Below are 13,810 nucleotides of genomic sequence, written 5' to 3' on the forward strand. Positions count from 1 at the left end.
GGTGGTTTGTATTACAACACTGGGTTTATACTGCCTGACACAGAAATACTAAGTAAAATTTTGTGTAAAGCAATTGCATCCAATTCAGAAAACCTTTAGGACTGAGTTCAGGAGCCCAGAAGGCTCCACCACTTAATTCTCCTTGCTGGACAGAACAGAACATAGAATTATCTCCAATCCCTTCCTCTACAGATTCTTTGGATAAGCAATAAAAAATGCCAGACCAACCCAGTTGTATATTTGTTTCCTTCCTACCATCACCTCCTCTGCTTTCCCAGTTTCACTAAGTTTCTGGACTGCCACACAGAGGAAATTGGGTTCAAAACTGGTTAGAAAAATCAGGGGCGGTAAGTGAACAGGACCAGTAATGTCAGCAGTCAGGGCACAAAAACTCCTGCTCATGCCACCCAGCAGCCACTGAGATCACTTGGAAAAAACATATTGCTGCTGGCTCCTGGAGGGGTGTGCAACCAAGAGTGCTGACTGGTGGAAAGCTATTTCCAGTGCTCCATAAATCTCATGCTCTGATCATACCCCTCAATGAATGCTGATGGAAGAATTTTCTGTTCTTCTCAAGTGGCTGGAAAAGCCCCCCTACTTTGCATGTGGAAACAAAACAAACCCAAATTATAGCTACTCGAGATTATCCTTCAGCCAGTCTTAAAAATTCATCTCAACACATCCACTCAGTCACAAAGGGCACATGAGCCACAGTGAGTCTCATGGGAGGACTCCCATGGCTGTCACTGGAAGCTTTTTTACCCTCATCTTGTTCCAATTTTCTTAGCTTTGAATTTTGGGCCTCATCTCTGGAAAGCCAGCTTCCTAAAAGCTACTCCTTTCTAAGCTCCTTTCATAGGGAAAAAAGATCCAACTTCTGCAAATGCACACTTTTGAAAAACAACCAGTATCAATACCAATACCGTCTGTGTCAAAGAGCTTGTAAATTGCATTTAGATGCAACATGAACAAGAACTTGAAACAGAATGAAGACTCAATTTTTTTCAAGATCACAGATGACATTTTGGAAGTGGCTGTGGCTTCAGTCAACACATTTATCAGCAAAGAGGGCAGTCTACAATACCCCCTGAAATTAGCCCTTTTTCTAGTGAAAACAGGAAGGGCTTTCTATGACAGAGATATATTCATTGGAAGGATATATGCATTGCATAAGGAAGTAGGAGAAGTACAGCAGGGAAAAAAATAGTATTTCTGTAAGGATGTGTGTAAAAAACATCAGACTGGTAAGAGTAAAGAGATTTCACTTTGTGAAAACATAAATCTCTTCTTTCTTTTACATTTAATGAAAGTACTGCCTCAGTAATGATTGGGTGTACAAACCTCAAACATCATTTATTCCAGAAACAAACCTACCCAGCAGGCTGACTCATCTACAGAGTCTTTTCTAGGCTCCTTATTATTCTTTTATAGATTCCTTCTATCAGGTTCCTCCTGATGTGCTAAGTGCAATTCAATTGCAAATAAGAAATTATTCAACACAACTATACTATGTCTAGTGGCATGGTAATGCTTTAACTAAAACATTCAGAAAGGAAAAGGCAGGTGAAATTTATTTTGCACCCCTGGTAAATTTTCACAGCAGATTTGTAAGTACTGCGAAACATCTTCTTATCCAAAATAAGGCATCTTCTCCTGACTTGAACTGAAACTGAGCAATAACCTGTATATTTAAATATAAAATAAGTACAGAAACTATTTTTATTTTTGCATAAAATGTTCACTAGAAAGCAATGCCCTGTAATATAGTCATCAGCTCAAGCTGTCACCTTTTTTGTCTACTGATTTGGTGCTTCGTACCAACAATGACATCAGTTAAGGAAAAGAACCATGGTTCTCCCCCTGTGGTTGCAGTGCTACTATCTGAAACATGTCTACCTGTTTTACACAGTACAGTCAGCAAGGACAGGCAAGCCTGTGGAGATATTTGCAATACATTACTAACTGTACTCAAAAGCTGGAGACTGCTTCTTCTGAGTCCCTTCCCCAAGGGGGGACTGGCCCAGTGGCTGTGCTGAAAGGAAAGCTCACCAAGTGCCTTCTGCAAGTGTGCACTGACCTTTCCCAAGTAGTTCCCTTTTCCCACACAGTTTTACAGTGTTGTCTACAGAGCTCTGTTCCATAAGTGTGCCTTCAAACAATGCCCATCCACAACCAGCAGGACAGCTGAATAATGCAACCTGAGAATGTGCTCAGCTAAACACAGTCACTATCAGATGGGAAATGACAAGAATTTATTTGTACTTCCAAGTCTGCCAGCTTTTCACAGGCTAGGAAAGATCAATGAATCAAAGTTATTTTGTTCTAACAGAATTCTCACTTCTAGGATGCCAAGCACCTTAGATGGTTTGTATTAGCATGACTGCATTTCTGTCAGTGAAATAAGATGCCACCACTTTATAGCCTTGGTCACTCTGGCAGACCTCATGCACAATGAAGTATTTGTGTGAGAATAGCTTTATGCCACCCACATGACTGATGATATTATGGTCTTAACTCATTTTACTCACTTTTACTGCAGAAAATGTTCTAATTTCTCTTGTCTCCCCAGAATACACTACATTATGATCTAAAATATAGGGAAAGCATTATGTAAGTGAAGAGCATTTCAGTCTTCTTGCTGAGACAAGGAAACACAACAAAGCAACTTCCCATATGCTGTGCAGGCAAGATAAAAGTGGTATCTACAGCAGGAAAGAAAGGAAAGCAGTGAGAAATCTGGGGAAGTACACCATAAATATTTCTGCTTCATGCACATTCTGTATTTTTTATCACCACTTCTTAGATAATTCAGCAATAAGTAAAACACACTTGCAGAAATATCATCAAGTCTTAAATAGGACTGAAAGTGTCACACCCACTGTTCTTCTCCTATGGCTGTGATCTTCCTGTCACATTTTTCATTATTTTGCAGGCTATTCAGCCATTCTGTGTCCCTGTGTGCCCACAAATTACAGGCCTTTGGCCAAATGAAGAACAGAAATAATGCGAGTAATGAGAGGGCTCATCTAGCTAAGAGATTCATTGAGTGTTAACTAAGATCTCGTGGTGTTGTGTTTTGTAAATTATTGACTCCACTTTATTTATCTGAAAGTTCTCAATAGTTTATTCAAATGAGATAAAATTGCACTGTCATTATCAGAAGAGGTGTCATCAAGGTTAAGACAGATTTTAAGAAATACTAGACAGCCAAAACTTTTCAGAGAGAATGTGGAGACCAACTTTCCACATTCTGCCAGATGCTAGATATTGAATAAATGAAACAGCTGCCAAAACAGCCAGTTTGGGAAGAAACAAAACAAAAACTACCCCAGACCCACTTTAAATTCTGTTATCCCACTGTGTTGTCTGATGGCAGCTGTAGATGCTGCTTTATAACATACCCCATTTCTCCTCAGTCAGCTGAACTTACAGCTGGACTTTGTCATGTTCAAAATGCAGCCAGCTTCTATAATGCTTCTCTCCAGATATGTCATGGACATGTAGCCTGTGCATGAGTTATTCTGTTATGTAGTGGGAAGCAACACAACAAGACAGGGGAAACAGGATAAGAAAATTGAGGACACAATCCTCCTTCAATGGAATTGCTTCCCACTTGTCTGACACTACTTGGCTGAGCCACAATGAGCTGAAGGCACGGAGAGAAAAATGGAAAAATGGCTTTAAATTTTGAAACCTTCATTGCTTTAAAAAAAAAAGATCTCTTGGATATGCTCAATTCAAACAGCTCGAATCAATGAACTTAATCTTTTGAAAACAAACTTGTAGTTTTGTGTCTTTTCAGATGTTCCAAGGTTTAAGGAGTAAATGGAAAATGAAAGAACAATTTGTTACAGAAGTGGACTGCAAGAAGTGGAAAGGAGTCACAAATTCTACAATTTGGCAGATACTCTACAAGCCTATCTTGGCATCCAAACTAGGAGCAGACCAATCTGAAATGTGATTAAGCCATCTGCAGTTCTGGCTCTTGTGGCTCCAAAGTTATGCATTATGAATCACAAATATGTTACTTAACCAATGATTTATTTTTTGTTTGATAAAAGAAGCATTAAAATGTCTGTTCTAGTAGGAAGATAGACACAGAGACTATGTATCTGCATTGAAACCTAATTTGAGCGGAGAGTGAGTAGGTGAGGAGATCTCTTCAAGAGAGCTCAACATTTACATTCCAGGCCTAGGCTAACTCTGACCTCTCTCCTCTCCTGACTGACACAAAGGAATCCACACAGGGCAGATAACCTGCTGCAAACCCTCCACTCCTTTCTGAAGCAACATGTACCCCTAGATTGTTAAGTCTGGACGTGCACATGGCAACAAATGCCCAGGAGTACCAAACAGTGCTGTTGTCAGCTTCACTGGTTGGGGACAGACCTACACTTTGCTGTGGGCAGGTGCAGATGCCACCAGGTGTGCAATACTTTACTACAAGAAGCATGGTCAATTTTAAAATCAAAATAAAGATGCTTCAGTCACACAGACAGAACAAATTTAAGAAATATAAACAAGGGCCTTTCATGCTGTACTTGTGCAGAACAGATAGGCTTCCAGTAATAATCTTCAAAATTATTATGTACAAATTTTAAGACCAAACTTTGTGAAAATACATAAAAAACCACACTCCTTTGTGTATGTACCCTCTCAGACTATTGGTTCTATCATTGCTTATCCCTACTGGAAGACGATTGTGAATTTAAATGATGCTTTTCAAAAACAAGAAAACAAGTTTATTTCTTAACTTTTTGCTATTGGATGGAACACAGCTGGCAACCTCACTTCCAAAAATTCTGGAATAAACCCTCTGACATTCATAGTTTTCTTTTTATTGGCCTGCTTGCAAGTTTTTTATGTTTTTATTTTTAATAATCCATTTCTGATGTTTAGCTACTGGTAATACAACAGGACCACTCTAAGTAATTTGTGTATCCACAAATTAAATATAGACAAGAACAGGCTCAGACTGCAATTCTTTGCCCCGGGGTCACAACAACAAAAATCCCCTGTGCACATACATGAGAATGAGGCACAAATAATCTGTTCCTCAGGTAGGTGAGGCCATGGGAGCTAGTTCCCTTTAAAGGACTGTAGGTCCGCCTTCCTGGGGTCTGATGACTGGGGTAAAATGTTAATGGTAATGTTATCTTAGTTGTACTTCTAAGTGAGTTGTCTGCTAAACCCTTGGTTTCACCTTGTAAAATAAAATACAGATTATGTTCATTTCATAGAGGTCCTAATCTTGAGGGTTTGTGGAAGTTTTTCACAAAAACATTCCAATAGATTGTGTACTTTTACGTTAACACTGCAAGGAAAAAAGAAAGCATGAAAATGAAGAGGAAGGAAAAACCTGAGAGACTGAAGCTTGTGGCCTAGTGCTTACAATTCATAGGCATGAAACAGCAACAACACAGCTATTGCTTTGATCTATGTCCCTGTTAATTCCTCTTCCCATAATAGAGCCACTGACATTTCACTGGTATTCAGATGTGATTAAAATATATTCTATTACCTATAAATAGAAATGTTGGTTCAAGTAGTAATTGAAAACAAATCTGGCATTTGGAAAACTGTACCAACAAAAAGTAAAAAGGTGCAGTAAACAGCAGCAATTGAAATGTTGCTTTTTTCGTTTGTTTTTTCTGAGAAAAAGGTAGACATCTGTTCTATCAATCTTTACATTAAGGTTTGGATTTCCAAGTCTTTCCAAGCATCCACATAACAACTTCAGCGTAAAAGTAACAAGACAGATTTTGCTCTCTCCTTCAAGTCTAAGAATTGCCACAAAATTCCAAGAATAACAGGTTAAGTCAAGCACACTGGCTTTCTCCAAACTTCTGCAAGGTAGTTTTTAAATAAAAAGGACCCAAATGTTAAGTTCGCCATACTCCTTCATTGCACAATAGCTTGGTGGTATGCTACATCATAATTAACCCTTGTTTCATACATATATATATATATATACACACACATGCATCTCTAGACTCCTTTCTGAGACTTGCATCTCTGACTTTCTTACCTTATCCTGAATACTACATACTTGAAGCAAAGGCTGTTTGCAAGGGTGCTTTCAGCCACCACTTCTGCATTAGTTTTCAGAACTCTCCCAGCTTGAGAAAGCCATGGGACTTAAGAGTCCTCTCTGCACATGGTAATAAAGATTTCCTGGTTTGCCTCCCAAAGATATAAAGCACTTTGGAGCAAGGATGCTACCCTTTATGATATCATATAAAGCAGTGTTTTCCTTAGAGTCTGTTAATGTCACCAGCACTTAGTAGAAGCAACTACAAAAAATATTAAAATAAGTCCTCAAACCAGAAAACACTGTAGTCTCTCTGGAAAGCTAACTTCCTAAATCCTGAGTGAGCCTTTGGAGCATGCAAAGAGGAACAATATGAGCCGACAATGGGAAAAATAATTTTAGACTATAACAGACATGATTACATTTGGAGACAGTATCACAACAAAAACAAACTGGGCTCCACTACACAGAAAAACATTGTGAAAAATTTAACACTTGAACAGATGTGCTGCCTCATGTAAAATAGTTAGAACATCTGGGTTGCACTGTACTTTACTACCACAGAATGCAAAACACACCTGAACCTGCCTACACAAAACACACAGAAATACAGTCATTATGGCACATGAAGATGCAATGATACTGGAGTTAAGATCATTCAATTACAGATTCAGACATGAAGAAAAAAAAAAAACCAAAACTGCAGTGAGCCTGGTTCCTAGTGGAACACTGTCATTCCTAGTCAACAACAACAGCAGTGTACATTAGAGAGATTTGTTTTTACGTGACTTACCTCAGCATCTTGCTCCCGGAGCTGGTATGTTCTCTCTAAGCACTGCAGTATTCTAGGACACAATGTCTTCTCCTCCAAGAGGAACTCCAGAAGTAAGACCAGCTGATCAGGGAGAAGCTAAAAGAAAAATAAATGCCTTGTGTGAATGAAGATCTCTACTGGCTGAGCAATGTAAGTGGAAACAAACCAAAGAGGACAAGATTTTGATAACCTGTGTACTTCCAGCATGTGCTTTAAGCACAACTTGGACCTCTAGTTGGTTTCTGAAAAGCCTCAGGGTTTATTTGTCTGTTTTCTGAAAGACTGGGCTGGGGCACAACTAGGACTTGTTTTCTATCGTTTCCATTGCCATGGTTAGGTCAAATATAAAACATGTTTATCTTATTGAAATATAATAATGGCTTAATAAGTAAGATTTTTATTAAATTTATAAAATAAATAATTCTATTTTGTTTGGGTTTGAAAAATGAATAACTTATAGTGCATAATTTGAGGAATCAAGGAGGCATATGAATATATAGCAGTTTAGAGTGGTGTTTTTATCTGATATACAAGCATTTGCATATGTTTACAGTGAAAAAAGAAACATAATACAAATAAGTGACCATCAGACAATTGTAAAAACACATTCTGAGGCATATTTCAGTGCAAGGAGTCACAAACCATCCATCCTTTCATGGGAACATATGGTATAGCATCTATACAAGGATATATATTCAGTAGTTTCTGTTAGTTTCTTGACTCCAGAACCTATCATTTTGAACTGGAACCTAATGTATCTTAAAAAAAAATAGCACAAGTAGTCTGTTGTAGCCAGTGCTTAAGTGCTTTGTTTAATAGGCTTATTGCATGAACAAATAAATAATTCAAACAGAGCTCACAGAGAAATTGCACCAGCTGCCAGGAAACATCTCTTGGAAATTCAGGCTCCAAGGTGATCAGTCAGAAGTTTTTTACATGCCCCAAAACATTCCCTACTATTCATCATTGCATGGCACAGGGCAGAAAGTGGAAAAGGAAAAGAATGTCAGTAAAGCTTTTACATACAAAAAGAAACCAATCCTGCTCACTTCTAATGTTCTTGAGACAGACTAATGAAAAAAAACAGCCTGTTACTTTGACAGTACTTCCAGTTTTCACCACATTTGGAGAAATGTTTGGTGGGAACATTTCTGTTCCCACCTCGCTGCCTGCCTATGTTCGCTTTGCCGTGTCACTGTGCTAAGCAGGGATGAAATGAAGTCAACTATAGGAAATGCCTCTTCCAACAACACATCCCACAGCCAGGGCTGTTGATGTGGACTGAACAAGACTGGACTCCTGATCTGGGACAGCAAGTCCATGAAGATACCCAGGATCTTCTGTAAGTCTTACTCTGTAAAATATCTACATTAATAACCACTTTAGCAATATGACATTTTCTTCCCTTTTAGACTGATTAGTACCTAAATCAGAATTAAGAGGAAAGGGCATCTCTATTATGATAATGCTTTGGCTTCTTTGCATTTTGATTTTTTCCAAATTTTAATTGGTAAAATTGTATTCCTGAAGACTGAAAATACCTCGTATCTTACTAGCTCTTGGTGGAACATTTTGTAAGTAATACCAAAGCCTGCCAATCACATGGTGGTGTTAAAAGTGGCCAGGTATTTAAAACTATTGAATATTTCACTTCAGGACAACTACTAAAATGGCACCTTACATGCTTATTATGGAGTCCAACAGCAGTTGCCAGGGGGTTGGTGAGACAAGTTAAAAAATAAAACAGGAAAAGCTTCCAGGAAGTTACTCTACTTGGAAACGGAATTAATTCTGAACACTAATAAAATACAAAATGTTGCAGAATACCACACAAAGAAAGGTAACTTCTGATCTAGACAGTTTTCACTGCTAATTAAAAAGACAGAAGAACAATACTTAATTTGCAGAAGCTATAGAACAGTTGCTTTAATAAGTAGATACAGAACAGCTGAGTATTTTATAATATATCTGCAGTATAATTGCTACACAGATTCACCCACAGAAAGCTATTGTTTAAAGGTAGCATTACAGAATCTCATTGAAACCAACAAAGGACCAACAGCAGAGCAGTAGCCATACCCTTAATTTACGTCTGTCTAGTGCTGCATCATGGCTGAAATTTTTTCAGAATTACCAGTTACACTCTGAGAGTCAGTAAAACAGACAACTAAAACCCCAATAAAACAAACAAATAAACAAACCCAAGAGTTTGCCAAGTGTTTGGACAATGCTGTCAGGCATACGGTGTGACTACTGAAGTATTTTGTGTAAGGCCAGGAGCTGGACTCCATCATCCTTGTGAGCCCCTTCAAACTCAGCATCTTCTATGGTTCTGTGAATAAGACCATGGCTTCTGCTGCTTTCCCAGGTTCCAGCTGCCCAAGATGATACCTCACATACAAGTTTCAGGCTCATGGATTAGTTACAGTCCAAGGCAGGAGTCAGCGACCACCGGGAGAAAGGGTGGGGCGCTGGCAGGGGAAAGCTGGCAGACCTCTCTAGTGGGCACAGCTAGCTCGTTCTCCGACTTGTTTCTAACACAAAACGAGGAACGTTCCCATCTACACTTTTACCCTTTGGTTTCAATAAAAAAGACTCTGCTTAAAACCCCTGACTTATGCCAAGAGAGAAAACTGCAACTAGATTTTCATGACACCAGCTGCTATAAAATTCACTCAGGGGTGCAGACATTTTCTTTTCCCCACACACAACAATATGATACAACAATATAATTTTCACCACAGCAGTCTTTTAATGGTTATAAATAAGCTTCAAAAAATTGCACTTGAACTTTCTGTCAGAAACCCCACTCTCATTGTTTTTTTGTTTTCCCACCACCATTCTTATTTGTCCTGCCCACCTGTTACTTTCCATCTTTCATACCAGGAGAATTGTTTGGGGTGTATGTTGGCAATTTTCAAATTGTTTGCCTCATGCTTAATAAAAAGAGGCCCTTGCCTCAAGTGCTATCTAAACATAAATACTGTAGAGACCTAAAGGCAAATTTCTTTTCAAGCACTGTGTAACCACTTTCCTTTACAACAACTCATATTCTGTGAATGCACATTAAATATCTAACACCCATAGAAAAGTACACAACACAGATACAGCAAGTTACGGCAGGATAATTGTCACACTCTCAAGTTGTGTCTTCAGGCTGGAAACATTCAGAAAAAAACATAACATCGTAAATGCAAAATTTCAGTGTTCCTCATAAAATACAGTAAATAAAGTAAAATAAAAATAACCCACTCATACTCTGAACTAGAATAGAGAATGCTCAATCAAAATAGTCAAATATATAAAATTATGAAAGCAAATCGCTTCAATCAGGAAATGTGGTAAGGATCAAGAAATAGTTTTCATTATGTCAGTGACTGCTGCAACAACATCTATTTATACTATAAAGTAGATAGTTCCTGTCCCAACCTATGCCTGCTGCATGGAAATCATACTACTTTTCTCAAGGCTGCCCCCACCACCAGCTTTGACTATGGACACTACAAAGAGAAAATAAATTAATATGTTGTGTTCAAGCATGCTAGAAGTTTTCTGCCATGTCCCATGTAATAAAACATCATCCCCTCTATAAAGCTGCATCCCAGCACTGGATATATTATCTTGCCCTTAAGACTATAAAGCCTCTCCTCGAACTCTTCAGCCTTCTGAAAGAGTTCACTTTGTCCTGCCACTAAACAGCCATTTGTTCCCTGCGTCCCCTAAGTTACCTGATGTGGTGGCTTTAAAGTTTGAGTAAAGAGGCTATTACACTTAAAACAAACTGTAAAGGATAGGGAATATCAAAACTGGCTCTGTATTTGAAAAATGAAAGATGAAAGAAATAAAGAAAATATTAAAAAATTGAAAATATAACTGATATTCACTGTATACTAAATCTCTTGGAAATAAGAAAAGCATACTTTGTATTTTATTCATATTAGTACACAAAACACTTAAGCCCTTATACTGTGTTACAAGAGTATCACAATACTTACACTTATTCTTATACTTAATACTTATACTTAAATAAAGATTAGTAGGTTTGAAAGGTGGTTTTGGCAAGTTTTTTACAAATAATCTTTGAACAAAACTTTGATTTTTCAAAGTACAATCCATAATCTGTAAAAAGCACAAAGTAAACAAATCTTTCATCTCCAGCAATCTGGTATAGCAGCTATAGAGGTCATCGATCTCACATCCCAGAAGACCACCCACACAAAAGAGCGTATTTATCAATTCCTACATTAACAAATGCAATAAATGCCAGATTCACCCTTCATACTAGAAAAAAAATTGCCACTGAAACATTTGACTACTGACCTTTCAGCCATGAAATGTGACACAGACATATCTACTTGAGTATCCACAGCACAAGCCCTTGCACTGCACCCCTCCGCCAGAACACAAATCACTGAAGTTGTACAGCTGGTATGTTGAATATCCCATTTGCTCCTGCCTGCATTTGAATGAAGTCATTGAAAGCCTCCTTGGAGGGGAAATCTGCCTCAGACTAATGCAGCAACCAATTGACAGTGGCGTGATTTCTATTATTACTCCATTATCACACTGGGATCTGTGCCTAAATGAGCATACTTCCTCCCTGATGCCATTTCCTTTTATCCTGGCTCTAGTCTAAAAGTGGATCAATGGGAGTAATAGATATGATGTCACTTCAATTTACAGCTACTGCCTCCCTCTCTCGCATGCACAAATAGATCAATTCTTCCCAAAAATGGTTAAAAAATGCACAGGGAGAATCTTCTCTGAGAAAAGAGTTCTCTGCTATATTTGTCTGTGTAACCACAGCAAGGAGCTGTTTACACTGAGCAAAAAACGGAGGAAAAGGAAAAAAAATCACTACTGTGCAATGGAAAATGCTGGCTGATATACAAGAAAAACAAGGCCATATAGAGAATTAAAGCAATTTGACCTTTGAAAATTACACAGAAATGTTTCAAGTTTTTAAGGCACAGCATATTTCTCCTGTTCTTGGTGGAAGATAATCTTGTGTTCTATCCCCAAAAACACAAAATGTATTTTCATTTATATATTTACAAAATTTTTCAAGTCAAACCAAATTCTTTCCCACTCCCCTCTTAGGAAACAAATGGAAAACCTCCACTCCATAGTTCAGTTGTGAATGGTTCCCTTCAGAAAAAATTTGATCATACAATCATTTAGGTTGGAAAAAAACTGTAATATCACCAAGAACAACTACTAACCCAGCATTGCCATATTGACCATTAAAGCATGTCCCTAAGCACCGAGTCCACATGTTTTTTAAATACCTCCAGAGAGACTGACTCAGCCTTGTGCAGCCTGTTCAATTTCCTCATAAACTGTAGCCAAGAAAGCAGTGCTACTAGTCCAGGAGATAGGATTTATAGGTCCAGGCCATCTCTACACTCTTACTTCACGTGGTCAAACAAATCCCTGAATGAATCTAATTTTATAAACTCTCCCCACACTGCCTTGAATGCTCTTTTCGGCAGGCTGCAACTAAATACAGACTTTTGTGCAACAAATCTCCCCATTACTCAAACTGTAAAGAAAATTGGTGTAGCTTGGAAATTCAAAAAAAGCACCGTTTACTCAACCATGTTTTTAACCAGATTTTGTCATTGTTTACCTCAATATTCTTCAGATGCTGATCAGCACAGTGACTATTTTAACTGTAAACAAGGCATGTTCCCCCCACCCCCCTACAAGGGCTAAAATGTATTTGTATCAAGTAGCATATGAATTCAATAAAAAATGTCCACACTTAATAGTTGTTAACTAGTGTAGTGCAATACACCAGTGAAATGAGTTTACCTCTGAAAGAACTAGTCTGCTCTTTGATTAATATGCAGGGGGAAAAAATATTCTGCAGCTGACATATGCTTTGAACTGGTTTGCAAAATAAAGTCCATCTTTGCCAGAGTATGACAAAATTTCACAAGCACATAGTGAAAAAGCAGTTCTGCTCAACTTCATTTAGGCCAGTTTGTTTGACTTCTTTGTTGATGAAAAGTCAGCTCCCCTTTCAATGTTTATGAAAGATAACTAATCCTCACTATATTTAAAAGCAAAATATCTCAGTCTGTAACACATCTTTATCTACTTATGAACTGCACTTGTATGATATCTCTTCCCACTGTGTGTGGTTTCTCTGTATCTGTTCAGACGGCTCTTTCTATGCTCAGCAATTCATTTTTGAACACAACCATTTGAAAACAAACTAGGAATTGTACCTGGAAATTATAATGAAAAATATATTCCTATGAACTTTGCTTCAAAAAAGCTTTATTTCAAAAAGTAGTAATTCCAACAAGTTCATCAGCATTTCACTTGTGTTATACTTTAAAATGCTTTTTCTGGGACATTTATATCTGGCATCACCTACTTTTTACTAGTAGAACATAAAAATGACACAGACCCATTTATTTAATAAACAATTGCAATGGCATTTTGTTCCCAGTTACCTTCCTCCTTATAAAATCAAAATGAAGGCTTTTTTTTGAAAGCAGATGAGCTGTGTCAGGAATAATTTTATGGCAAATATCTACTAAAACACAAAGGTTTGGTTTATTCTGGCCACAAATATGAAAACACTGCTAAATAAAGGACACAAATCACTGTTTTATGTTCTGTGTCTGATATTCTGGTTACACATTACTGGTAATATTTTTAAAACACCAGCCACTGCTACCAGTCCATAAACTGGAACTTTTTCTTAGGCTTTAGTATGAAGTATTTTCCCATAATTTACTTAATGTAGAGAAGATCCACTTACAAAGAAATTCAACATCTGCTATCTAACATAAATGCACTGAAATGTCAAAAATTATTAAACTTTTATGATCTAACATATTGCTGAGCCAGCAAAATGAAAAACAGGTGGCTTCCACTACAGGTTCAGTCAGGTTATGCAGCGCTTTTCTCAACCGTAGCTTTCTCAAAGAAACATTTCACTCTAACTTTAC

At 37.8% G+C, this 13,810-nt stretch overlaps 1 protein-coding gene across 1 annotated transcript in view; it reads right to left on the reverse strand.

Annotated features, from left to right (window-relative positions):
- AOPEP (aminopeptidase O (putative)) overlaps window positions 1–13,810 on the reverse strand; it is a 181,873-nt gene that overhangs the window by 16,965 nt on the left and 151,098 nt on the right. The window contains exon 14 of the mRNA XM_021531143.2: window positions 6,825–6,941. Coding sequence (XP_021386818.1) covers window positions 6,825–6,941 — 117 coding nt within the window. The remainder of the gene's footprint in view (window positions 1–6,824; window positions 6,942–13,810) is intronic.

Source organism: Lonchura striata, chromosome Z (assembly GCF_046129695.1).
Source record: "Lonchura striata isolate bLonStr1 chromosome Z, bLonStr1.mat, whole genome shotgun sequence".
NCBI classification, from domain to species: domain Eukaryota; kingdom Metazoa; phylum Chordata; class Aves; order Passeriformes; family Estrildidae; genus Lonchura; species Lonchura striata.